Source organism: Nicotiana tabacum, chromosome 14, assembly GCF_000715075.1.
Source record: "Nicotiana tabacum cultivar K326 chromosome 14, ASM71507v2, whole genome shotgun sequence".
NCBI classification, from domain to species: Eukaryota; Viridiplantae; Streptophyta; class Magnoliopsida; order Solanales; family Solanaceae; genus Nicotiana; species Nicotiana tabacum.
In genome coordinates, this window is record NC_134093.1 from 49,472,392 (window position 1) to 49,498,912 (window position 26,521).

General features: G+C 39.7%; 1 protein-coding gene across 1 annotated transcript; it reads left to right on the forward strand.

The window, feature by feature from the left end:
* The first annotated feature begins 9,442 nt into the window (after positions 1 to 9,442).
* On the forward strand, positions 9,443 to 11,295 carry LOC142168935 (uncharacterized). Its single transcript, XM_075230112.1, has 3 exons — positions 9,443 to 9,861; positions 9,955 to 10,244; positions 10,889 to 11,295. The coding sequence occupies exons 1-3, from the start codon at positions 9,443 to 9,445 to the stop codon at positions 11,293 to 11,295; spliced, it is 1,116 nt and encodes a 371-aa protein (XP_075086213.1).
* The last annotated feature ends 15,226 nt before the right edge of the window (positions 11,296 to 26,521 follow it).

The window sequence follows — 26,521 nt, forward strand, 5'->3', positions numbered from 1 at the left end:
CCCTATCTATATGAAGTTATAACCTCACTTGAAGTGTTCATGTAACTAACTGAATACTATATGTTCCTGTTTGATTCCTGATTTCATGCTCTGATCTGAACCACCCCAGTCATTTCCCTATTGTTAATTTGAAACCAAACCTGATCCTTAAACCTTATGAGGTCCTTTGTTGATATTGTCTGAACATGATGACTTGTTTAGAGCTGACACCGTTAAGAGTATGATTCTGTTGAGTACTTAGGGATTTCATGTTTAAATTTGTTAACTTGTCGTCATGTTGAGAGTTTAATCTTGTTCTTGATATCTTTGATAACCACTATAAAAATGTTTGGCCATGACTATTTTGTCTGAATCTTTATTGATGACCTTTAAGATGTTAAATTAGTATTATCAATCCATGTATGTGCTATAAGCAAACCAATCAGTTCACAGTTGGTTTGCCAGACATAGGAACATCTGTATCTGTTGTGTTGTTGCATATATGACCCTGTATAGCTTACTTTTCCTTTGAGTGTGCTGTTCTCTAATGTTTAGACCTTTATAGCATGCTTATGATGTCTCTTCTCCTCTCCTATGTGTGTTCGAATGTCAGACCTTTAAATTCACTTGATATGTAGTTTTGTTTGGGTATCAAATGTAGACTATGTGTTCTTATGATAGGAGGGAAACTATATTTTTGTTGTAAGTAATTCTATAATATTTAGTTTACATTGAAAGGGTCTCATTGGCATTTAAGCCTATAAGGAAAACATGTTGTTAGTGTTTAAGGGTATTTGGGAGTGGAGTTTAACTCTAGGTTGGGCTGCCCTCACCGGCACAAGCATTGCCCTGGGCCTTGAGTCCCTTGGGAACTTTGAAATGTCGGGGGATTCAAAGGGGGAATCGACCTTTAGTAGAACTTCCTCTTTAGACCTTAATTCATTGACACATTTGGTTCTTTAGGGTTTTAGTGTTTAATGACAATGAAAGGTTTTCAATGTAAATTATTTGTCGTGTATAACTACCACATTAATATAATTTCCCATAGCATTTGAATACTGATAATTTCTTGTTCTGCTTGTTTGTCTATATGCATTCGATGCACATTTAAATATGCTTAGAATGTGGAATATACATCTAATGGCCTACTTTCTTTTTGGGCATGTACATATTTGGGCCTGCTGAGTTCCTTCAACCAGCCTTGTTGCATTTTTTGGAGGGTCCAGTCAGCTACAACCGTATCTTTCAATTGCTGGGCCTACCTTCTTGAGGCCCAACCACCAGAATCCATCTTTCTTTCCCTCATCTCCTTCGTTACTAGTTATTGCTTCCTTAATCTAGTTTACTGCTTTATTACTGCCTTGTTGCTTCGTCACATTTTGTTATTATGTACTTAACACTCATCTATTAGATCATGTACTTTACCTTCATGCTTTAATATCACATGAAACATAGACAAGCTTTAAATAACATAGGATTTAAAGGGAACTAGTTAGTAATCAATCTTCACTTCGCTAATTATAATTTATCCATATCAATACCACGATGTTGCTCACTTGCTTTTTCTCAAAGATTTTTAAAGCCCAGAATTTAATCAAAAATAGCAGCCCCGTTTTCAGCAAGGAAATCAGAAAGAATCGTTGGTTTTACTAAGAAGAAGCAAAAATCAAATTTTCATAAAATAGTGAAGTACTATCACCCAAAAAACGGATTTCCAAAAGACTGCCTTTTTCAGATTTTTAAAATCAAGGTAGATTTAGGCTCACTCTCTTACAAATATTTTTTAGAGTTATATAAACACCCATTCCTTTAAACAATTTCTTCCATAACTTAATCTCATTATTACTAAGCCTTATAAAATATGGACTACTTTCAGAACTCTTTTATAATCTCACATCCTTCTTAAGTCATACATCCCTTATATACACCCTCCCATAAATATATATAGTAAGCCATGCCCTAATAGTAATTAAGCATAGTATAGATAACGGGTTCCTAAAATGTAGTCTAAGTCCTATGGAGATACCTCAGGTAAATGTTAAGGGGTGCCTAATACCTTTCCCTTAGAAGAACAAGAACTCTTACCCATAATAGGGTGAAACAACATGGCGACTCTACTGCGGATATTTCACACTTAGGTTCTGACCTTAGTACACTTAGACTAATTTGCCATCTAGATTTATTTACACATTTCTTTGATCATAGTTAAAATTTCAATTACTTTCTTTCATGCTTTATTTGTTCTTTCTAATTATCATGCTTATTGCTGCTACACCCTTATTTGTTTATGCTTTATGTATACATTGTCATCACATTTCTTTTTATCAAGTCTTGGCCGTACACTATCACACACAATGACACGCGAGGGTTGTCTTTTACACCCCTCTGAACCATCTTTTCAAAACTCTCTAGTTTTAGAGAATGGCTTTGTGAGGTCAACTAACATAACTTCTGCAGCCTTCAGTCCATTTCAAAAGTAAGAAACACTCTACTCCAGTAAAATAGGTCATACTGCATAAACCTTAGGTGAGTCGGTCCTTGAGACCAACACACAATCAGAAAAGCCACCCCCATGTCAATGGGTCATGTACCCAACGACACGACTTATGTGGAAAGACAAACAAACTTGACAAGATACATAAAGATCTAAAGCAAACACTTAGCCAAACATCTTTCTTTTACCCACCTTAGAAAATGGAAATCAACCGAAACATCCCTAAAATCAACATGGTAATGGGAGCGCCACATAAGTTAAAATAGTGGTGGAAGAATATCCGTCGAGAACACGGAGATAAGGTTCTGACACACTTGGGGGCATTAACTGCATTGCTGAACATCCGAGCAGATAGGGTACTCACTCGCTTGTTGATAGAATTTTGGGATCCGGCTAAGGCGGTGTTCAAATTTGCTAACTGTGAATTAGTCCCAAATTTGGAAGAAGTCGCAAGTTTCACGGAGCTGCCATTCAATGGGAGAAAGCTAGTATTGCTAGTTACTATGCCCGATTACCAGTTCTTGGATGCCTTAGGACTTGCCAACAGTAGGAGTCTCAGAAGTATCGAGGACAGGTGGGTGAGCCTCGACTAGCTGTTCCACGGATTTGGGCACCGTGAAAGCTACGAATTCCGCGCGACATGGGAGAGTCTCAGGCCTATCACTTTCTCAGAGACATTGTTGGGACTAATTGTCTTCCCGCAGCGAAAGGGCCGTATCTACATCAACTTGTTACCAGTGGTTCTGGCGACCTTCCGTGGAAATCTTCAAGCTACTTTGGTGTCGATTGTGTGAGCTGAGATGCTGAGGGCTCTATCCGTATGTGCATGAGGGTATGATTTCTTTAAAGGTTGTAACTTGCTGCTTCAGATCTGGGCTACTGAACATATTTTTCCAACGTGAGGCCACTATCGACTACTTCGTGGGCGTCAGCAATATGATCTGTAACCAAAATGAAAGAATCAGACATTGGGTCTCCCCACATGGTCAAGGAGAATTTAGGGAAACACTGACTAATCTAACTGGAAAATGGATCAACTAGAAGCTCTCCTGGTTAGGTGGAAGGACAATCTTGAGGACTCCTCAGAAATACTTCATTGAGCTGATCTGACTAGAAGGTATTCAACCATACTCACTCATACAGGTCCTCAGACAGTTCGATATGATCCAAGACGTGCCTCTTTGGACATGAACAGTGCTATACGAGGATGAGTACAATGGACAGATCCCAATTCCCAATATAAGAAGGCTACAAGAAGAGTGGAGCGACCTGGTCACAATGCCTATGGATCAAAACTCGTGGTGTACTCCTTAGTATTAGGTCTAGATTAACGAAGAAGAAGAACTGGCCCAGCCAAGAAGAGAGGGTATAGCCAGGTTAGAAGATGTGGCGGCTGCTTTATAGATTTACCATGAGATCCTGCCATATTATCTTGTGACCACTTTAATGCATCGTCAGTTAGTCCCGAGATCCATCGACCACATGTTTCCACCTACAGAGGACGACGACCGGGTAGTGGAATGCCTCCAGAAAAAGTCAAGCACAGAGCCGAAAGAAGATTCGTAGGAGGAGTCTGAATTCAACGATGATGAGGAGGAGTTTGAGGAAGACCCCGAGGATGATTTCCCCTCTTCCCCACTTTTGTACCCTTATCCCTAGTTTTCTCTTCTACTTTCCAAAAGGGCAAGTTGTCCAAGCCCATGCAGTTCTATGAAAAAGTGATGCAATCCTTGTTCACACTTGTATTAGTCAAAATTATCAATGAAAAGAAATTGCTTCGGATCTAAATGTGTCAAGTATAAATGTTAGACAAATCTCTATGAAATACGCCTACCTCCGGCAATGAGAGGTCCCTCCGAATTCTAGGAAACGCGCTAGCTGTAATGCACAAATTATTTGCCCGTGTGACTTCCTGCTTGTATAAATGCAGAAACAGACTCTTGTTTCTTTTTATTTTCTTTCTTCTTATTTTCTTCTTATTTTCTTCTTATTATTATTATCCCCAAAAAGAAAAGAAAGTTGGTTTATGTCGACCAAAACTGGCGGAACCACCATATAATCTAAGGTCAAAAGGAAAGATGTCAACCGCAGAAGACCTAACTAAACATCCTCTAGACATAGCCGACAGCCCGAGGCGATTTGGGGAAAAAGACAACACTAGGAATGATTAACACATGGCCAGGATGGCCCAGGAAATGGATTCTTTAAGGGAGGAGGTACAACATATCAGAGAAATGGCGCACCTGGCCGTGACAACACTTCCTCAGCCACCTCGATTCCCTTCTTTGGATTCACTACCTGACCACTTTCCTTCCACATCATGCCAAAACAACAACACCCCAACTTCAACTCCTACCACTCAAGTCATACCTCTAGTAACCCCCGCTAACCCACTAAATCTCTCTATTCACACTCCCTATGTACCAGAATACACTCAGACATCACAAAACCCACCTATTACTGCTAATACAACTACCCTCCTCATGACGGGGTCATTTTTACTACCAACCAACACATACCTGTGGCACATGCCGCCACCCATGAGCGGTACGTTCCCCATGTATATGCCATTTCTGAACCTACCTTTACAGCACCTATCACGATCAGGGTGCCTTATAAAATTGACCAATACGCTAAAATAGAGATAGGGGCTAGGCGTAAGGAAGAAGAGTCAGTATCTGAGCAGTTATAAATGTTGAGAATGCAATAAAGAGCCTCCAAGTTGCTCAGGGAAGTGAAAGTTTGGACTACGAGGATCTGTATATTCATCGAGATGTGGATATGCCAGCAGGATATAAACCCCCAAAGTTTGACATCTTCGATAGGACGGGGGACTCTCACACACATTTGAGGGCATATTATGAAAAGTTAGTCGAAGTGGAGAGGAACGAGAAGTTAAGGATGAAGTTATTTATGAGAGACGGGAGAAGCACTCACCTGGTATACTCGACAGGATCCACGAAATTGGAGAACTTGGCAAGATATGGCACAGGACTTTATGAATCGTTTTCAATTCAACACATAGATCACTCCAGATCGGCTCGCACTAGTGAACCTACAGAATAAACCATCTAAGTCATTCCAAGAATATGCCCGATGGTGGAGGTCGGAGGTCGCCAGGGCACAACCTCCACTGGACGACAGTGAACTAACCAAGTATTTTATCAGAGCCCAGGAGGGAATATAGTTTGAAACGATTATGGGAATGATGGGACAGAAATTTTCCGAGTTGGTCAAGACGGGAGATTTCTTTGAAGAGGGCATAAAATCTGGTAAAGTACAATCCATGGCAGCACTGCAAGCGGCTGGCAAGGCCATCCAGTCAGGGTCAATCGGTAGTGGAAAGAGAAAGAGGAGGTCTCAACAGTTGTCCCTTACTATCAACCCAACACACATCACGGAAGCACCTCTTATTCCCAAAATAACCATTCACCACCACCCACTTACACTCCAGTCTATAACACCCAGCCATATTACCACCCCCAAAAACATACAACCCTCCTCGATCCAGCAATAACCAAAACCCATAGTGACCACACACTTATGTCCAAACCACTACTCATCAAAATTGACCTTCTTATGCAACACGCCCTCGTCCCAACTTTGAAGAACGAGGTCCTGGAATTAATACCCTGATTGCTGAGCCTCTGGCCCAATTGTTTGAGAGATTGAGAAGAGCAAGGTTCATACAGCCCAGTCAAAGGAAGGGTCCCTGAACATCCCTCCAAGTATTTTGATGCCACTAAAAAATGTGTGTACCATTCTAATGTACCTGGGCATGATAATGAAGATTATTTTAAATTGAAAAATGAAATTAAAACCCTGATCAAGAGCAGAGCCATTCAGTGCACACTGAAGCCGACCAATGTGAATCGTAATTCGCTACCAGATCATCGAAATTAGGGAGCTAACATGATTGCATTGGACGAAAAGTATGACCTAAAGGGAACAATTGTCATTATGTGAAATACAGAAGCTGCCAGGATCCCTCCTCAGAAGGATACGATTATTACAGTACAATTGAGGCCTACAGTGATGGTTCAGACTTATCCGCAGTAACCTGCCGGTGCTACAGGAGATGAAGAAAGCCAGGAATAGAAAATCGTCCCATAGACGTACTAGCAAAAAGGAAAGGCCAAAATGACAGACTCTGTCGCAGCCCATGGTATGACTAGGTCTGGGAGATGCTACGCTCCTAAAGACATCAATCGAGGAAACCCAAGAAGGGAACAAATGCAAAAAAGGAACATAACAGACCCAGAAGCTGCCGAGTTTCGGAAAAGAATGTCAAGAAAAGAGTATTTTGTAGAGGAGTAGCTGAAGAAAACTCCAGCACAGATATCAATCATGGATCTATTAACGTGTTCCGACAGTCATAAGGATGCCCTATTGAAAGTACTAAGTGGGGTAAGTGTACCAAGTAATACCACTAGTGAAGCTCTGGCCATGATAATTGGGAAAATGGTCGAAGCAAACATGATTACTTTCAGAAGAGACGAACTTCCTGTCAAAGGCGCAAGTCAAAACAAGGCTCTTCATATCACTGTCAAGTGCAGGAATAAAGTGGTGTCCCGGGTGCTGGTTGATGGTAGGTCAGGAGTTAATATTTATCCGCTCTCCACCCTGCGGGAGCTAGGAATTCATTTGAGGGAAGTCAAGGAAAGCACGTAAGGGTGAGAGCCTTTGATGGTTCGCATATGACAAGGGTTGTGCCATCCACTTTGCACCAATGCATGAAATTTGAGTGGGGATGTCAGGAGATCGTGGTTCACGGCGAGTGGGGTCACTCCACCTATTTGGAGTATGTTGTTCCATTCATTGAAAGGCTAGATAGAGTTTCCTTCCATGTAGTGGAAATCATGCAGACTACCGAGATGAAAAAGAGAGAGATGGCTATGAGAGAGATGATGAGATATGGATACAGGCCAGGAACGGGGTTGGGAGCCAAGTCAGATGGAATCACAGAGCCAATTGAACATAATGGCCAGAAAGGAAGGGCTAGCATAGGATATCAACCTCCGTAAGGGAAAGCTCACATCGTTAGCTTCGGGAAAAAGGTTTTTGTGCTAGAGCATGTTCCAAGTCCAGGACAGAGTTCAGTACCCGAAGATGATATCATCGATGGAATGGGAAAGCTATTCGTGAATATGATTGAAGAATATTATGAAGGGACTGACATCAAGACACCGACTATCAAGGATGTGGAACCAGGGGAAGAGCTACAGAATTGGACCGCTAGTCCATCTTTGGTTCACCGGGAGTCTTGGTTGTATGGAACTGTAAAAGTTTTCTTTTTAAAAGAACACGACAAATTGAGGTATGTACCGTGTCTGTACCATTTTGTCATTTGCCTCTCGTGAACGCTTAAGACGTTAAGATTCATTTTCTCAAATATTGCAACTTTATTTACCGCTTTATTTGTACTTAGCTTTTTTTCAGTAACCAAATCGCTAAAAACCCGCGTTCTACGATTATGACATGTAACAAAACTGTTGAGCTCAATGACCTAGATTACGATGAGTATGACAAGAGCATGATGCCAGACAATATCCTGCAGGAGATCGAGCAGTTGGAGAGTCAGAAATGCCTAACCTTAAAGAAACAGAAGTGGTCAATCTTGTAAGTGAAGATGTAAAAGAAACCAAAATCAGCATTCACCTAGAAGCCGAGCAGAAGGAAAAACTAATTGAGCTCCTCCGACAGTACATCGATGTGTTTGCATGGTCTTATGATGACATGCCGTGATTAAGCACTGATATTGTCTCGCATTGACTACCCACCGATCCTACTAGACCACCGATCAAACAGAAACCTAGAAAATTGAAACCCGATTTAAGTATGAGGATAAAGGAAGAAGTGACCAAACAGATAGAAGCAAATATGGTAAGGGTCACCAACTATCCAAGCTGGTTGGCAAACATCGTCCTAGTACACAAGAAAGACAGAAAGATTAGAATATGTGTGGACAACCGAGATCTCAACAGAGCTAGTCCAAAGGACGATTTCCCTCTGCTAAATATCCACATCCTCATCGACAATTGTGCAAAGCACGAACTACAGTTGTTTGTGGATTGTTTCGTTGGATACCATCAAAACATAATGCACAAGGAAGATAGAGAGAGGATGACTTTCACCACACCTTGGGGAGTCTACTATTATAGAGTTATGTCGTTCGGTCTGAAGAACCCCAGCGCCACCTATAGGAGGGCCATGACGACCCTCTTTGACGATATGATTCATAATGAGCATGAAGTGTATGTGGATGATGTCATCATAAAGTCTCGAAAGAGCTTGGAGAACTTGGACAACTTGAGGAAATTTTTCGAACGATTGCGAAGGTACAGTTTGAAGTTGAAGCTAGCAAAGTGCGCATTTGGAGTCCCTGCTGGAAAACTTTTGGGTTTCACTGTAAGCAGGAATGGGATAGAACTGGACCTATCAAAAATCAAGGCCATTCAGGAATTACCGCCACCAAAGAGTAAGAAAGATGTCATGAGTTTCCTGGGCAGATTGAATTACAGCAGTCATTTCATAGCCCAGTCCATAGTAATATGCGAACCCATTTTCAAACTGTTGAAGAAGTATGCTGCTACAAAATGGACAGAAGAGTTCCAGAAAGCCTTCGACCAAATCAAGGAGTATCTCTCAAACCCACCAGTGTTGGTTCCCCCTGAAATAGGGAAGCCATTATTGCTCTATTTGTCAGTCTTAGATAACGATTTTGGTTGTGTGTTGGGGCAGCATGACGAAACTGGGACAAAGGAGCAGGCCATGTACTACTTAAATAAGAAGTTCACGCCATGCGAGGCCAAGTATACCCTGATAAAATTCACTTGTTGTGCTCTGACTTGGATTGGTCAGAAGCTAAGGCATTACATGTCGGTATACACTACGTATCTAATATCTCGGCTTGACCATCTCAAGTAAATTTTCTAGAAGTTAATGCCTACTAGAAAGCAAGCTAAATGAATGATTTTCCTCAGCGAATTTGACATTGTGTACATAACTCAGAAGGATATCAAAGGACAAGCTTTAGCCGATCACCTCACAGAAAATCCGGTGGATGGGGATTACGAACTGCTTACCATGTATTTCACCGATGAAGAAGTACTATTTGACGGAGAGGATATTGCAGAATCATACCCTGGGTGGAGAATATTTTTCGGTACAGCAACAAATTTTAAAGGAGTCGGAATTGGGGCGGTCCTAATTTCAGAATCTGGACAGCATTACCCAGCATCGGCAAAGATAAGATTCCCTTGCACCAATAATATGGATGAATACGAAGCGTGCATCCTTGGGATCAGAATGGCAGTCAACATGAACATCAAAGAACTTTTGGTCATAAGAGATTCTGATTTGTTGATACACCAAGTCCAAGGGAAATGGTCCACTAAGAATGTCAAGATACTTTAGTATATGCACTGTGTGAAGGAGCTATGCAAGAAGTTCACAAAGATTGATTTCTAGCACGTCCTCAGGTTTCAGAATGCATTCGCCGACGCCCTTGCAACCCTATCATCTATGATTCAACATCCACACAAGAACTACATCGACCCTATCGAGGTAGAGATCAGGGATAAATATGCCTATTGCTTCCATGTAGATGAAGAACCAGATGGTAAACCATGGTATCACGACATCAAGAGATTCCTCACAACCAGAGAATGCCCAGAGAATGCTACTAATGGCCAAATGCAAGCACTCAGGAGACTAGCAAATAACGTTTTCCTCAACGGGGAAGTCCTGTACAGGAGGACCCCAGACTTAGGTTTGTTGAGATGTGTAGATGCTGCTAAAGCAACCAAACTGTTGGAAGAAATACATGATGGAACGTGCGGACCCCACATGAACAGGTTCACATTAGCCAAGAAGATTTTGAGAGTTGGATACTTTTGGATGACTATGAAAAGCGAAACCATTCGCTATGTGCAGAAGTGTCACCAGTGCCAGATTCACGGAAATTTCATCTAGGTTCCACCAAATGAGTTAAACGTAATGGGTTCACCTTGGTTATTCGACGCCAGGGGCATGGGCATGATTGGACCTATAGAGCCTGCTGCATCAAACGGACATCGTTTCATCTTGGTAGCTATCGACTATTTCACCAAATGGTCGAGGCATCTAGTTACAAGGCCGTCACGAAGAAGGTAGTGGTAGATTTTGTCTAAAATAACATCGTCTGTAGATTTGGGATACCGAAGTCTATCATCACTGACAATGTCGCTAACCTCAACAGCGACCTCATGAGAGAAATCTGCGAGAAGTTCAGAATCGTCCACCACGATTACATGACCTAGAGAACACAAATGAATGGGTCAGTCGAGGCAACTAACAAGAATATCAAGAGGATTTTACGAAAGATAGTGGACAATCACAGATAATGGCGCGATAAACTTCTTTTCGCTTCACTAGGTTATCGGACTACCATGAGAACATCCACGGGTCCAACGCCGTACATGTTGGTATATGGCACTGAAGCAGTATTACCCGCAGAGGTTGATATACCGTCTTTAAGAGTCATTCAAGAGGCAAAATTGGACAACGCAGAATGGATACGGGTCAGGCAGGAACAATTCATGCTCATTTATGAGAAAAGAATAGATGCAGTATGTCATGGTCGCCTATATCAGAACAGGATGGCTTGCGCATTTAACAAGAGAGTGAAGCCTTGCCAATTCACACCGGGGCAGTTGGTTTTGAAGAAAATCTTTCCCCATCAAGAGGAAGAAAAAAGGAAAGTTCACACCAAACTGGAAAAGTCCTTACGTGGTTCACCGAGCACTATTGGGTGGATCTCAAATCTTGGTAGAAATGGATAAAAGAGTCAACACGAAGCCTATCAACTCAGATGCAATTAAGAGATAGTATGTCTAAAGACAAATAGAGTTAGGTTTTTGATGTAACAGAACTACGTTCAACCTGACTTCCCACAGAGGGATACGTACGCAACCCATGTAGGGTTCAGTTTCTCTCTCCCTTTCTCTTGTAATAGAAAAACCAAATATCACTTTTGTACGTTGCTAAAGAACTACGCTAACTTGATTTCCTCAGAAAGACATACGTAGGAAAATCTCATCGGATTTAGTCATCTTTTGTAATTGAACTACGTTCTTGCCTAATTCCAGTTGGATACGTAGGTAGTCTGAGTTAGACTCGCCCATTTTCATTCTTAATCTCAATATCTTACATATGTTGTAATATAACTATGCTTTGACCTGATTCCATTTAGATACGTAGGCTGCTTGAGTCATGCTCGATCATTTTCATCATATTTCATCATAACCCATGGAACTACGTTCAGACCTGATTCCATTTCGGATACGTAGGCAACCTAAAAGGGCTTGATCATAACCTTAGGAAAGCCTTGTAATACATTAGTTCAAATTAGGATGCAGTAGAAAAAAGCCGCATTGTCAGAAACATCACGGAGGATCAACATCAACAGGACAAAGCTTTCAAGAGGATACATTCACATGTGGAGAATCTTTCGTAACATGTCATAATCCGGAACAACGACAAGTATATTCAAAATGTTTTTTGAAAAAAAAACAAATATACCTATACAGTAATTTGTTCTGTCTACCAAAATTTGCAGCGATCATGTTCAAGGCCGGGGCAAACCAACACTGTGGTCGACACAAACCAACTCCCCCCCCCCACTAAGAAGTTTTCTTTGAGTGCAGGGTCAACAGGGAATAAGGAAGCACTAGTACCACACTGGTGCAAATGACGGATCCGCTAGTTGCCTAAGACTATCTCCTTCCTCTTTCTCTTAGAATGTCCTAGTACAGCTAAAGCTAACTTTTGAATCCTTTGTAGGTACCTCGGAATCAGACAGTTGATACGGAAAACCTGTGCATATCGAATTGCCTGCTCAATCAATCGAAGAAACTTATACAAAATGAGTCGTTGACTTCACCAATTGAAATCCTGTATTTAGCAAACTGTCAGCTCAATCAATTGGAGTGCCCTGTACAAATCATACGTCGGCTTCGCCAATTGAAGTCCTCTATATAGCAAACCGCGAGCTTAATCAATCGGAGCACCCTTTACAAATCGAACGACTACTCCGCCAACTAGATCCTTGTATATAGGAAGATGCAAACTTTGCCAACAAAGTAATTCGCATCGCCGCTCCATCGCAACGGATGCTAGAATAGACAGTCGCAAACCTCATCACCGACGTTCTGCAAATTGATAGTCGCAACTTAGTTTTGCAGTCAAGAGTATCTCTTGGGCATGCTTTCATTTCATTTAGTATTACTTTGAATGTTTTAACGTTTAGCTCATGCAGCTTCATGAATAATTACAGTTTAGTCAATCATTCCCAAGCAGAGATTATTTTACATATCAATGTAAAGATCTCCTAACAAGCAGAGACGGACTATACAAATCTAGATCTCCCGACAGGCGGAGACATTCATCAGTGAAAAGCTCTACAACAAGCAGAGACAATTTTCAAATCAAGCCCCAAAATTCAAGCTATCGTGAATGTCCAATCTTTCGTCTTGTCGTATCGTCACAATATGATACCGAGGCAATTCCTACGAGTGCCGCTTCCCCAAAATCTCTACTCCAGAACTACATGAGGCATGATCCTCATTAAGCTCGAGGTATGTAAGCAATGCATAGCCAGAATTCGGTCCCATTATTCCTAAATCTTTCTAGATTCTTGCTTAACTCAATCCTGCAATTCACCATCCTCATTTCCTCCAATACTTGCCTAAAAGTCAGGAACAAATTGGCTTTGATTTAATTTCTTTGCCCGAAAACTCTTTTATTGTCTCCGATCAAAGAGGGGCAGCTGTTGACGACCAATTTTGACCCTCCCTTTTTAAAATAATTTATTTATACTTAATAATTTACAATAAATATTTTTAAATTATTTTCTAGTAAAAATACCTATTCTTACAAATTAATTTAAGTGATAGTTGTGAAATTAATTGTGTACTGTTAATATTATGTAAATAAAAATATATTTACTATTTTTTAATATTATTAAAATATCTTTTATATATACATTACGTAGGTTTTATAATTAATTTGACAAATAATTCTTTAATTTCTAGTTAATTAGACTATTATGTGAAATTCAAAAATTAGTGCTACAATTTAGGCAAAACAATGTAGTTTTAAAGCTAATTAATTGAACTAGTAGTATATATAATAATTATAATCTTACCATATTTATTGAAAACTATTAAGTTTATTTAAATTAAATTCAAAAGGGGTTAAAAGACCAAAAGGCAACAATTGCAATTCTCAAATCAAAAGTAAAATGGCCATTTTTAAAATTATTCTAGGCCGAATTGACAAGCCCAGCCCGAAAATACACCAAACCCAAACACCCATCTCTTTCCACCATGTCGATCCAAATCACTCTATTTGTAACAATCAACACTTGCCACGTCACCCGTCTTCAACACTCACATAAGAAACACAAATGATCTGAGTCGTTCATCCAAACCATCAACGACCTAGATTATTCCCATTTTCTCTTTTAATTTTGACATGTTATCAGATATCATCTCCACTATTGGATCACCGAAATCCAATAGTTCCCGTATTTTTCCAAATTAATTTCTTTAAACACAAAAAGCCCCGATTTATCAGGGACGTTGATTAATCGATCAAACTGCCCATAATCCATCTTTCAAACATATCCCTCAGAGACCAACCCAAAATCCCCTAACCCTAAATCATTTCCCCTCCAACCTCGTCGCCATCCTATCCCTTTCTCTCTTCCGTCTCTCAACCTCTATCATCCTAATCAGTCAAAAACCTTGCACCAATTCATGCAAGGTCACAAATCGACCAGAAATCATCCACTTTGCCTTCTTAATCCGCAATTCCCGCCGGTTTTTGCCCCATTTCATCATTCAAATTCAAACACCTAAAATCTGAAACCCTAACTTAAACATGAAACTTCAAATCGTTCAAATCCTCTTATGCTCCGTCAAATCGGAGCATGCATGGAGCTTCCTTTAGAGATTCATCATAAAATTCTATACCCAGAGGTCAAACACAGTGACCTTAGGGTTTTAGGATTTGTCCATTGGTTCAAAGCCTTTAACAACCGATCCTTTCTCTCTGGTAAAATTGATCCTGTTTTTCCCCTCTGTTCCTTTCTAATTTTCACTCGATTTGCTATCATCATCTACCATGCGTCACTCTCCACTACTGATTTAAATTTGTGAAACCCTAGAACCTTTAATAGCACTATAAAAGGGGCCTTTAATATTCTCACCAAACACACAAACACAACGACCTAACACTAAAATTTTGAGTAATTTTGAGTTCGAAAAGCTTAGTTTTACTTACTGTTTCTTTTCCTTTTCGAGTACTATCGCTATTTCGAACTTAAAGTTCTTAGGGTCTTAAGCAACTAAGAGAGTCTTCATTTGGTCTGCTACCCTCGAAAAGGTTAGTGTACTCATATTCCCTCTATTTTAATCATTTTATATAAACATCATGAATATGATGTTGGTTTTCTGTGAACTATAGTTACTTACGATGCTTACCATTAGCATGAAAATGTTTATCTTTCATTTGTGACAATACGTTGTCTGCCTATGTCCTGCCTCTTGAATCTTTAATTAGTAATTGATCGAACTATTATGTGATTCTTGATGACTTTTATTTCCGAGCCTAAATAATCTGCATAACAAAAATAGTAATGTGCTTCTAATGATTGTTCCTGCTCACATAAACTTCATAGCCTATCATTGATGATTCTGCAGTGACCTTTACCTTTATATGTTGCTTCTTTGTATTTTGTAAGCCTTAGGGTTGAGTTTATTGTTTGAAAGTCATAATGGAGATGAATCTTAAGGTTCCTAACTCTAACTTAAGTATGAAAATCTAAGTGTTTATATGCTTGTCCTCTCTATATTAGTATTTGTTAACTTTGAAAGTAACTTCTAGGTTGTCACTGTAACATTCTCATGACTTCATTTAATTATTGATTGCATATGTCGACCTAGTTTTGTTTGAATTGAACTCTCTTCTTTTCATGAATACCAATAGGTCTATCGTACACCTTATGTTGAGATTAAGTTATCCTTCCTTTACAGAACAAGTCATAATCTTATTTTGTTATAAGTGACTGATAATGTTTTTTAAGACTGAACTTGGTTATTACTTGATTGGTTAACATCTTGAGTTACATATTTAATTCAAAACTTACTTGGTATAGTGCTTCCCTGTCTGAAACCCCATTAACATCTTCAGTTACATGCATCTATCACTAAGTTATCTTCCATAAAATAGGACTTAGTTATTCTGTTATAATCAAGTGATAATTTTTAGAAGCTTAAGCATGACAATCTCATACTTAAATACTAAGCTAGATTTATGTTTGAGTTAAACCTGTTTTAATACAATGCATATCCTTTATCTGTAACTCTTTCTCCTCGTGACATGCTTAACCTGATTCTATAAGTGTGCAAAGCTCCCCTATCTATATGAAGTTATAACTTCACTTGAAGTGTTCATGTAACTAACTGAATACAATATGTTCTTGTTTGATTCCTGATTTCATGCTCTTATCTGAACCACCTCAGTCCTTTCCCTATTGTTAATTTGAAACCACACCTGATCCTTAAACCTTATGAGGTCCTTTGTTGATACTGTCTGACATGATGACTTGTTTAGAGCTAACATTATTAGGAGTATGATTCTGTTGAGTCCTTAGGGATTCCATGTTTAAATCTGTGAACTTGTCATCATGTTGAAAGTTTAATATTGTTCTTGATATCTTTGATAACCTCTGTAAAAATGGTTGGCCATGACTGTTTTGTGTGAATCTTTATTGATGACCTTTAAAGTGTTAAGTAGTATTATCAACCCATGTATGTGCTAGAAGTAAACCAATCAGTTCACAGTTGGTTTTCCAAAGACAGGAACATCTGTATATGTTGTGTTGTTGCATATATGACCATGTACAACTTGCCTTTCCTTTGAGTGTGCTCTTCTCTAATGTTCAGACCTTTATAGCACGCTTGTGATGTTTCTGCTCCTCTCCTATGTGAGTTTGAAAGTCGGACCTTTAAATTCACTTGATATGTATTTTTGTTTGGGTATCAAATGTAGATTATGTGTTCTTATGATAGGAGGGAAAGTATATTTTTGTGGTAAGTAATATTATAGCATTTAGTTTACATTGAAAGGGCCTCATTGGTACTTAAACCCATAGGGAAAAATAAGTCATTAGTGGTTAGGGGTATTTGAGAGTGGAGTTTGACTCCAGGTTGGGCTGCTCTCCCCGGCACAAGCATTGCCCTGGACCTTGAGTCCTTTAGGAACTTTGAAGTGCCGGGGGATTCAAAGGGGGCATCGACCTTGAGTAGAATTTCCTCCTTAACAAAATTCATTGACACTTTTGGTTCTTTAGGGGTTTAATGTTTAATGACAACGAAAGATTTTCAATGTAAATTATTTGCCATTTATAACCACCACATTAGTATGATTTCTCATAGTAATTGAGTATCAATATTTTAATATATTCTTGTTATTTGTCTATATGCATTCCATACATGTTTAAATATGCTTAGAATGTGGAATATACATCTAATGACCTACTTTCTTTTTGGACATGTACATATTTGGGCTTGCTGAGTTCCTAAGGAACTCAGCCCCAAACCAGCCTTGTTGCATTTTTTAGAGGGTCCAGTCAGCTATAGCTGTATCTTTCAATTGCTGACCCTACCTTCTTGAGGCCCAACCACCAGAGTCCAGTTTTCTTTTCCTCATCCCCTTCGTTACTCGTTATTGCTTCCTTAATCTAGTTTACTACTTTATTATTGCCTTGTCGCTTCGTCAGCCAATTTACATTTTTTGGAGGGTCCAGTCAGCTATAGCTGTATCTTTCAATTGCTGGTCCTACCTTCTTGAGGCCCAACCACTAGAGTCCATTTTTCTTTCCCTCATCTCCTTCGTTACTCGTTATTGCTTCCTTAACCTAGTTTACTGCTTAATTACTGCATTGTCGCTTCGTCATATTTTTTTTCATATATTTAACACTCATCTATTAGATCATGTACTTTACCTTCATACTTTAATATCACATGAAACATAGGCAAGCTTTAAATAATATAGGATTTAAAGGGAACGAGTTAGTAAATAATCTTCACTTCGCTAATTATAACTTATCCATATCAATACCATGATCTCGCTCACTTGATTTTTCTCAAAGAATTTTGAAGCCCATAATTTAAACAAAAACAGCAGCCCCGTTTTCATTAAGGAAATTAGAAAGAATCACTGGTTTTACTAACAAGAAGCAGAAATCAAATTTCATAAAATAGTGAAGTACTTACTCGCTTACAAATATTTTTTAGAGTTATATAAACACACATTCCTTAAAACAACTGCTTCCGTAACTTAATCTCATTATTACAAGCCTTATAAAATATGGACTACTTTCAGAACTCTTTTATAATCTTACATCCTTCTTAAGTCTTACATCTCTTATATACACTCTCCTTTAAATATGTATAGTAAGCCATGCCCTAATAGTAATTAAGCATCGTATAAACAACTAGTTCCTACAATTAGTCTAAGTCCTATGGATCTACCACAGGTAGATTTTAAGGGGTGCCTAACACCTTCTCCTTAGAAGAACAAGAACCCTTACCCATAATCCCACCGGTTTGCAGATCTATAAGGAACATGACTTAGTCATTAAATAGGTACCCTAGTATACCTTTAAATATTAGGTGGAGACTCTCTTTCATCAACAACAGAGAAACTATAAGTTAAATCCTGTCTTGACTAGTGCAAAATAGGGTGCAACAGTGTCCATTATTTTAGATCGGGGCACGTAGTTCACATTGCAATTTTGGAGAGTAGTGCAGCGAGAGTTAGGCACATGGGTTGAGTTGAGTACAGCATTCCTCCTTCAGATGGACAGATAGTTCGAGTGCACCATTCAGATATTGGAAGATATGATACATACTTGTGTCATGGATTTCGGAGGTTCTTGGGATAAGTTTCTACCACTTACAGAGTTTGCCTACAACAACAGCTACCAATCGAGTATTCAGATTGCTACGTATGAGGTTTTGTATGGGAGGCAGGGTCGATCTCCGGTTGGTTGGTTTGAGTGGGGTGAGGCTAGGCTATTGGGTACTGACTAGGTTCAGGATGCTTTGGAAAAGGTTAAGTTGATTCATGATCGGCTTCGCATGGCATAGTCTAGACAGAAGAATTAAACCGATCCGAATGTTTGTGATGTAGCCTACATGGTGGGGGAGAAGGTATTTCTTATAGTTTCGCCCATGAAGAGTGTTATGAGGTTGGGGAAGAAGGGAAAGTTCAGCCCTCGCTATATTGGCCCTTTTGAGGTGCTTGAGAGGATTAGAGAGGTGGCTTACAAGCTTGCATTGCCACTTAGTCTATCGAGTGTTCATACAGTGTTTCATGTTTCCATGCTCCAGAAGTACTTCGGTGATCCATCTCATTTTTTGGACTTCAGAACGGTTCAGTTAGATAGGGATTTGACTTATGATGTAGAGCCGGTGGACATTTTGGATCGGAGGGTTCGAAAGTTGAGGTCAAAGAATACAGCTTCAGTGAAGGTGCAGTGGAGAGGTCAGCCAGTCGAGGAGGCTACTTGGGAGATAGAGTGCGAGATGTGGAGCAGCTATCCACACCTATTTGAGACTCCAAGTATGATTCTAGACCTGTTCGAGGACGAACATTTGTTTAAGAGGGGGAGAATGTAATGACCCGGCTGGTCGTTTTAAGTATTGCAGCCATGTTCCCTCATTTATTGCTTATTTTATGTTCATTTGTTGTTATGTGACTTGCCGGGTAGTTGGTTTGGTTCCGGAGATATTTTGGAATGAATTGGGACACTTAGTCCCAAGGTTGGAAGCCTAAGTTGAAGGAGTTGGCCAGATGTTGACTTATGTATCAATGACTCTGAAATAGAGTTTTGATGGTTCTGATAGCTTCGTATGGTGAATTTGGACTTAGGAGTGTGATCGTATATTGATTTCGAGGTCCGTATGTGATTTTGGCTTGAATTGGTGAAAGTTGGAAAAGTTGAAGTTTGGAGAGTTGAGAAGTTTGACCGAGAGTTGACTTTGTGGTTACCGAGCTCGGATTTTGGTTCCAGAAGTTGGAATAGGTCTGTTGTGTCATTTGTGATGTGTGTGAAAAATTTGAGGTCAATCGGAGTTGATTTGGTGTGTACCGGCATTGGTTTTAGAAGTTGAAAGTTCAATAGTTCATTAGGCTTGAATTGGGGTACGGTTTGTATTTTCGATGTTGTTTAATGTGATTTGAAGGTTTGACTAAGTTTGTATGATGTTTTAGGATGTGTTGGTATGTTAATATGGGGTCCGGATGGCCCCAAGGGTATTTTGGATGAGTTTCGACCAACTTTATTCATGTTTGTGCAGCGGATATGATATCTGGTGTGGGCTTATTCGCGTTCGCGACACAGGGGTCGCATTCACGTAGTGAAAATATATGGCAGGAGGGTTTTTCCTTTCACGTTCGCATAGAGGCGGCTGCATAGCGAAGGCTTGGTGAGGCTGTTCATCGCGATCGCGAGCGTGGATCCGCATTCGCAAAGAAGAGAGGCAGGTTGGGGGACTTCATGCCTTAGGCTTACACGTTCGCGATGGAGGCTTCGCGTTCACTAAGCTTGGAGTTATTTGGTCATCCCATTCATGACTGGGCAGCAGATATTAAATCTCAAAATCGAGGGTTTGGACACACTTTTCATATTTTGAGGTAGAGACCTCGGTTTTGGGCGATTCTTGAAGGGATTTTCAAGGAGTTGATTGGGGTAAGTGATTCTTACTCGGATTTGGTTATTATACATGAATTTATCATTATTTTACCATTTAATTAGTGTTTTGGGTTGGAAAAATTGGAAAATATTTGTGAAACTTCATAGACTATAATTTGGGGATTTGAAGGTCGATTTGAGATCGGAGTTGAGTAATTTTTGTATGGTTGGACTCATTATTGAATGGGTATTCGAATTTTATAAATTTTGTCGGGTTTTGAGATGTGGGCTCTGGTTGACATTTTGACTTTGGTTAAAGAACTTAGTTTCATAGTATGGAATCGATTCCTATAACTTGTATTGATTGTATTAAGTTGCTTGTGGCTAGATTCGAGTCGTTTGAAGGCCGATTCGCTAGGCAAGGGCTAGTTGGAGTAGGGATTTACGTGTTTTGAGGTAAGTAACACTTATAAACTTGGTACTAAGGGTATGAATCCCTTAATGACGTTTTATGTAGTTGGTGTGAGGTGACGCACATGCTAGGTGACGGGCGTGTGGGTGTGCACCGTGGTAATTGTGACTCAGTTGATTCTGTGGTACTGTGTAGTTATCCAATCTTGTTGTTATTCATGTAATCTCTATGTGTTAGAAAAATTGAGTTGTGATCCATGTTAGAAATCACGTTTAGGCTATATGTTGGTACAGTTGGGACCCATTGAGGTCGTTTCTGCTATTGAGTTATTTGCTTAAAATGCAACTATGTACTAAGTCACATTTCATCATTTGCATATCATATATCAGTCTCTGTTATCATTTATTGTTAAATCATGTATCATTTTTTTGAGCTGATTGGTATGAGATTTGTGAGCCCGAGAGACTGAATAGATTGATGACTGAGTGAGGCCGAGGGCCTGATTGTGAGTGATATTTCTGAGATTGGGCTGCACGCCACATCCGGCTTTATTGATTTATGGGATCGGATTGCACGCCGCAGCATGCCATGTTGGCTTGTATTAGCGCTTGGGCAGGATCCGCCCCTACAAAGTCTGACATTCTAGCAGTGAGCGTAGGTAGCGTTAAGTGCGGAGGGCGAGTGTCGAGTGCGAGTTCTAAGCGAGTGTGAGTGCTGAGTGATTGAGAGTGCTGAGCGATTGAGCATGCTGAGTGAGGTTGAATACTCTGAGAGCAAGATGCGTATGAGTTTATCATTGTGTTGTATTACAGATGACATGCATATTTGACATGTAGACATAGAGATGTAATATTCCTCATGCTAGCTATACTTGACATATTTTATCAATATTGAGCCTAAACTGTTGAACTTGAAAGCATGTCTACATTTTTGCACTGTGTACAACTGATTACGAGATTTCTCTGAGTTATTACTATCATTTTTCTGTCATATATGTACTGTTATTATCTGGATTTGGACTATACCTATCTGAGCTCGTCAGTGCTTTCAGCCTAAGGTTAGTCCAGTTACTTATTAAGTACATTGGGTTGGTTGTACTCATACTATACTCTACACGTCGTGTGCAGATCCAGGTACATCTGGACCCGGTGGTTTCTAGACTTGGAGCATTACATGCTTGGAGACTTTTGAGGTAGCTGCTTTGGCATCCGCAAACCTCAACTCTCCTTCATTTTAGTTTATTTAGGATTTTTCTATCTTTTCAGACACTTTTATTAGAAGTTTTTGACTATGTTTTCATTTAGTAGCTCATGTACTTGGTGACACCCAGATCTTTGGGGATTTTGTATTTGAGTTGTAGTTATTCCTTTCAATTATTTATGAGATTTTTACTGTTAAACTCAGTACATCATGCTTTTAAATTAAAATACGTAGTTATTTTGTGATTGTCGTCTTGCCTAGTACTGTAATAGGCTCCATCATGACATGTTGATATTTGGGTCATGACATGCGCATGTGGCGAGCCAAGGTGAGATAATTATTGATGTGCGTGTGGCGAGATTAGGTGGGCATCTACTTTATTGTTGCGCATGCGGAGAGATAATGTGGATTATGCCAGGGATGATTTGTGATGGTCTGGGGGCATTGTTATTGATGATATTTGTGTAGTGATGTGACTTTCTTGCATGTGTCATGCATATTACGGGTTTTGTTGTGTTATTTCCAATGTGCTACTCGGTGTCTCTTATTTTACCTATTGACCTGAGTTGTGATAGTACACTTGCACAAGCATACACTATAACATGTCACCTACATCAGTCCAGGAATATGAATCTTGATGTTTATTGATCATGTACGTGTATTTTTGTATACCTTCTTTCTATCTGCGAATTGGACTGGTGGCACGTGAGTTCTTCGTGCGGATATAAAATATTAATACTATTGGAATGTAAGTTGTCCATACCGATATGAGGTATTATTACTAGTGGCACGTGAGTTGTCCATGCAAATGTGAGGTATTAATGATATTGGCACGTGAGTTGTCCGTGCAACACGAGAGTATATTAGAATTATCCCGACTTGCCTTTAGAGTGTTCTTTCAGACATTGAGAGGAAGGGACCCGCAGACACACCATCAGAGCTAGATTTAGCTAAGGATCGGTCAATTGCCCCAACCCCATCATCAAATGAGGTTAAGTGCGCCTTTCAGAGACTTTGATAAATAATCCCTTCCTTCGGTGAACGGCTAGACACTTCTATAGTGGCATCTCTTGAACTTATGAAACTCGTGAAAGTGGGTGAACTCTCGTTGCCGGTATGACAGTCTGAGTGGACGGTGCTCTCTTTCTTGTTGTTTTGGGGTTCATAACTGGTGCTATTGAATCTGTAGTTAAGGGATTATCACTAGTTCTTGGAATAAGAGCTCTAGGACTTCATGGCTTTGAGGGAGGTTTAGCCTAGCCCTAAGCCTTTTCGGAATAGAATGCTTCTCTGACAGAGCTTCAAGCAAGAAGAAGGAAGGCCCTCTTTTTGCCAATGGATCCCTTAGTTGGAATAAGCGGGCTTAGGTTGATGTGGAATAAGCCATTTTTCCCTGTTTCGATGGAAAGGCGTCAAAGGAATAGGCACATTTAGAGTTGTGGGACTTGAAGGAATAGAATGCCCCGTTAGAATGGGCAGGGACAGTCGATCATTGGCTTAATTTCCTGGGGGACTCTAGTATCAAATATTCCCGGTATTTCATCGTGAAAGTGTCACATTTAGATTATTCTTATTAAAGGAAAGAGCCGAATAGACAAAGAGTTTACATGACCGCTCGCTTTGGACAAGATGCCATAGTATAAGAAGAAGGCCTTTGTTTGCAAATATGACTTTCCCTCTTTACTTTGTGAGGGAGGTTTGTGCACATGAATTAATAGTCAAAGTATAAGGAAGAAGGCATAGAGCATAGAATGAGATTTATGCTTCGAATACCCAGTTTTCAAGGGTTGTGATAGAAGGAGCTGTGGCACTTTCGGAAGGGGGGGATCAGACTAGGCTGTCACTCTTCTAGAAGAGGAAGCGTAGCTGGAACATTGAACCATGTCTGTCAACGGTGAAAGATAGACCTAAAGTGAGGGCCCCAGAGATAGTATTTCTCAATTGTCGATCGACAATTTGGTTCATTCTTTGACTTCTCTACCCCTCCCCCCCCCCCCCAAAAAAAAGAGTTACTTCATTTCTTCCTGGGCTGGCTGTCCTGATAGCAGACGGTCCACTACTTGCTTTTGCGTATTTCTCGAAAACAACCTACTGACTTGGGTTTTAAAAAAAAGTAAAAAGGTGTTCGTGCGGTTGTGAATGATAATGTGAGCACAATATGCCATGTGATTATGATTCGTGATTTGGGACTCGTGATTTGTGAGTATGAGGTGTGGTACCTCGGGATGATTCTTGTGTAAACCTTGTGATAGAGCAGTTGATTATTTGGTTGTCATTTGCTCTCCTTAATTGGTTTCACTGGTACTTTAACTGTGTTATGATTACTTGCGGCATTTTTACTTGTTACTCCTTGTTGCTATTTGTTGTTTCTACTTTCCATTGCTAGCATTATAATGTTATTCTTTCATGTATAACTATTGATCGTTGTTGGCTATATATGGCATATACTGGTTCATGTATAATGGTTAAATGGTTTAGATCTGTTAATAACTCAGTATGTGTTAGGCTTACCTAGTCTTAGGGACTAAGTATCGTGACATATACGTATTCTCATGTTGTACTTACTTGATCGGTCATTGCGTTACTAGTTAAACTCGCACGTATCTTTGCGAGTTGGGCTAGTGACCCATTGAAAGTTTCAATATTCTTATGGGATCGATCTATTCTCCTCGACAGTATTATGTAATACTATTTTTATAGGATTGGGTCGTTTCCCTCGGAAGTATTATTCTTGTGAGATCGGGTCGTTCGTGTAACGACCTGACCAGTCATTTTGAGCTCTAACATGTTGTTTGTTGGTTTGAGACCTTGAGTAGCTTCACTTCATGTATTATGAATTACACGTGTAGTCGGATTAGATTTTAGGGAAGATCAAAGTTTGTTTGGAAGAATAATTCTCAATTCGGAAGCTTTAAGTTAGAAGAGTTGACCAAGGCTTGAATTTTGGGTAAACAACCTCGGATCGGAGTTTTGACAGATCTGATAGGTCCGGATGATGATTTTTGACTTAGGCGTATGTCCGAATTTGGATTTGTAAGTCCTTGGGTTGATTTGATACTTTTTGGCACAAATTGGAAGATTTAAAGTTTAGAAGGTTGATAGGTTTGACCGAGAGTTGATTTTGTTTATATCGGATCCGTATTATGGATTCGGGAGTTGGTATAGGTCCGTTGTGTCATTTGGGACTTGCATGCAAAATTTGAGGTCATTACGGGCGGATTTGTTATGGTTCGGCATAAGTTTTAGAAGTTTAAAAGTTCATTAGTTCATTAGGCTTGATGATGTATGATTCATGGTTTTGATATTGTTTGTTATGATTTGAGGCCTCGAGTAGGTTCGTTTTATATTTTGGGACTGGTTTGTGTGATTGGGCAGGCTCCCGGGGGTCTCGAGTGTGTTTCTGATGTATTTGGGTTGTGTCGCGCTCTTATTTTATGTTTCGGTATCATTTCTTTGGGCATAAAGGGTACTATATTGAGTAAAAGACCTTTTGTTTGTGATTATATTAAACCATTAGATCCGTATCGTAATTACGAAACCATAGCAACAAGAATCGTCGAATTCCGAGGTCGTATAGGGAGTTATGCCTATTTCCGTATCGGGAAAGATTGATGGTTTCCGGTGCAAACTATTGTTCTTCGCGAATGCGAGAGAGGTTCTGTGAACACGAAGAAGGATTTCTAGGCTAACCGTTCAACGCAAAAAATTTCTCTTCGCGAAGGCGATGAACAAAAATCATTTGGACAGTGTTTTAAACCGAGAATTTTAGTGTTTTGAGCATATCTTGAGTTCTAGAGCTCCGTTTGAGGTGATTTTTGCGGATTTGCCCTCGTGTCAACAAAGGGGTAAATATATGATCTTTACTTTGATGTTTTTCCATGATTATTTTCGTTGATTATTATTTTTATCCGTCTTTGGATTGTAAAAATTAGGATTTTGAGCCCCAAAGTTGAGAAATAGTAAATCCTTGATTTGAGGGTCAATTCGGGGATGAAATTAGATAATTTTCTGGATATATACTGTATAAGTTAAGGGTATTTATCATTTTCGGTAATATTTGACTTTTCGAGCGGAGTTGGGAATTGTTATAAATAGTTAAAGTATGAGTATTGGAGTATATTTTGATTGGTTTGCACATTGTTTGATTAGTTTTGGATCGTTTGGCATCGGTTTGAGGAGTTAGAGAGGTATTGGAGCCGGTTATCGGATTTCAGAGCGAGGTAAGTCTCTTGTCTAACCTTTTTAGGGGGAATTTACCATGTAGGTGTTATATTTATTATGTGCTACATGTTATGGGAGCTACGCACGTATGAGGTGATGAGTGTTCGTGCGTATGCTAGAATTCCTTATTATGTCCGGGTAGACTTAGACTCACACCATGCTTTAATTGTACTATTTGAGTTATTCTTGCCTATTTAAGTGCTTTAATTTCCATTTAGCTAGAGACTAGACTCACGTAGAGTATCAGACTGGCTATATTAGTTTACTTACCATGTTTCATACTTGTCTACCTTATTATATTTGATATATTGGACCACTAGTAAGTGTCAATGTCGGTCCCTCGTCACTACCACTTCGGGGTTAGGTTAGATACTTATTGGGTACGCGTTGATTTACGTACTCACACTACACTTCTGCACTGAATGTGTAGGTACTGCGGCATGTACATTAGGTGGTCAATTGGCGCAACTGT

Coding starts and splice junctions, on each gene's coding strand:
- LOC142168935 (XM_075230112.1), top strand. CDS start 9,443: ATGATTTTCCTCAGCGAATTTGACATTGTGTACATAACTCAGAAGGAT. Junction 9,862..9,954: donor CACCAAGTCCAAGGGAAATG/GTCCACTAAGAA, acceptor GCACGTCCTCAG/GTTTCAGAATGCATTCGCCG. Junction 10,245..10,888: donor CAGGAGGACCCCAGACTTAG/GTTTGTTGAGAT, acceptor TCGCTTCACTAG/GTTATCGGACTACCATGAGA.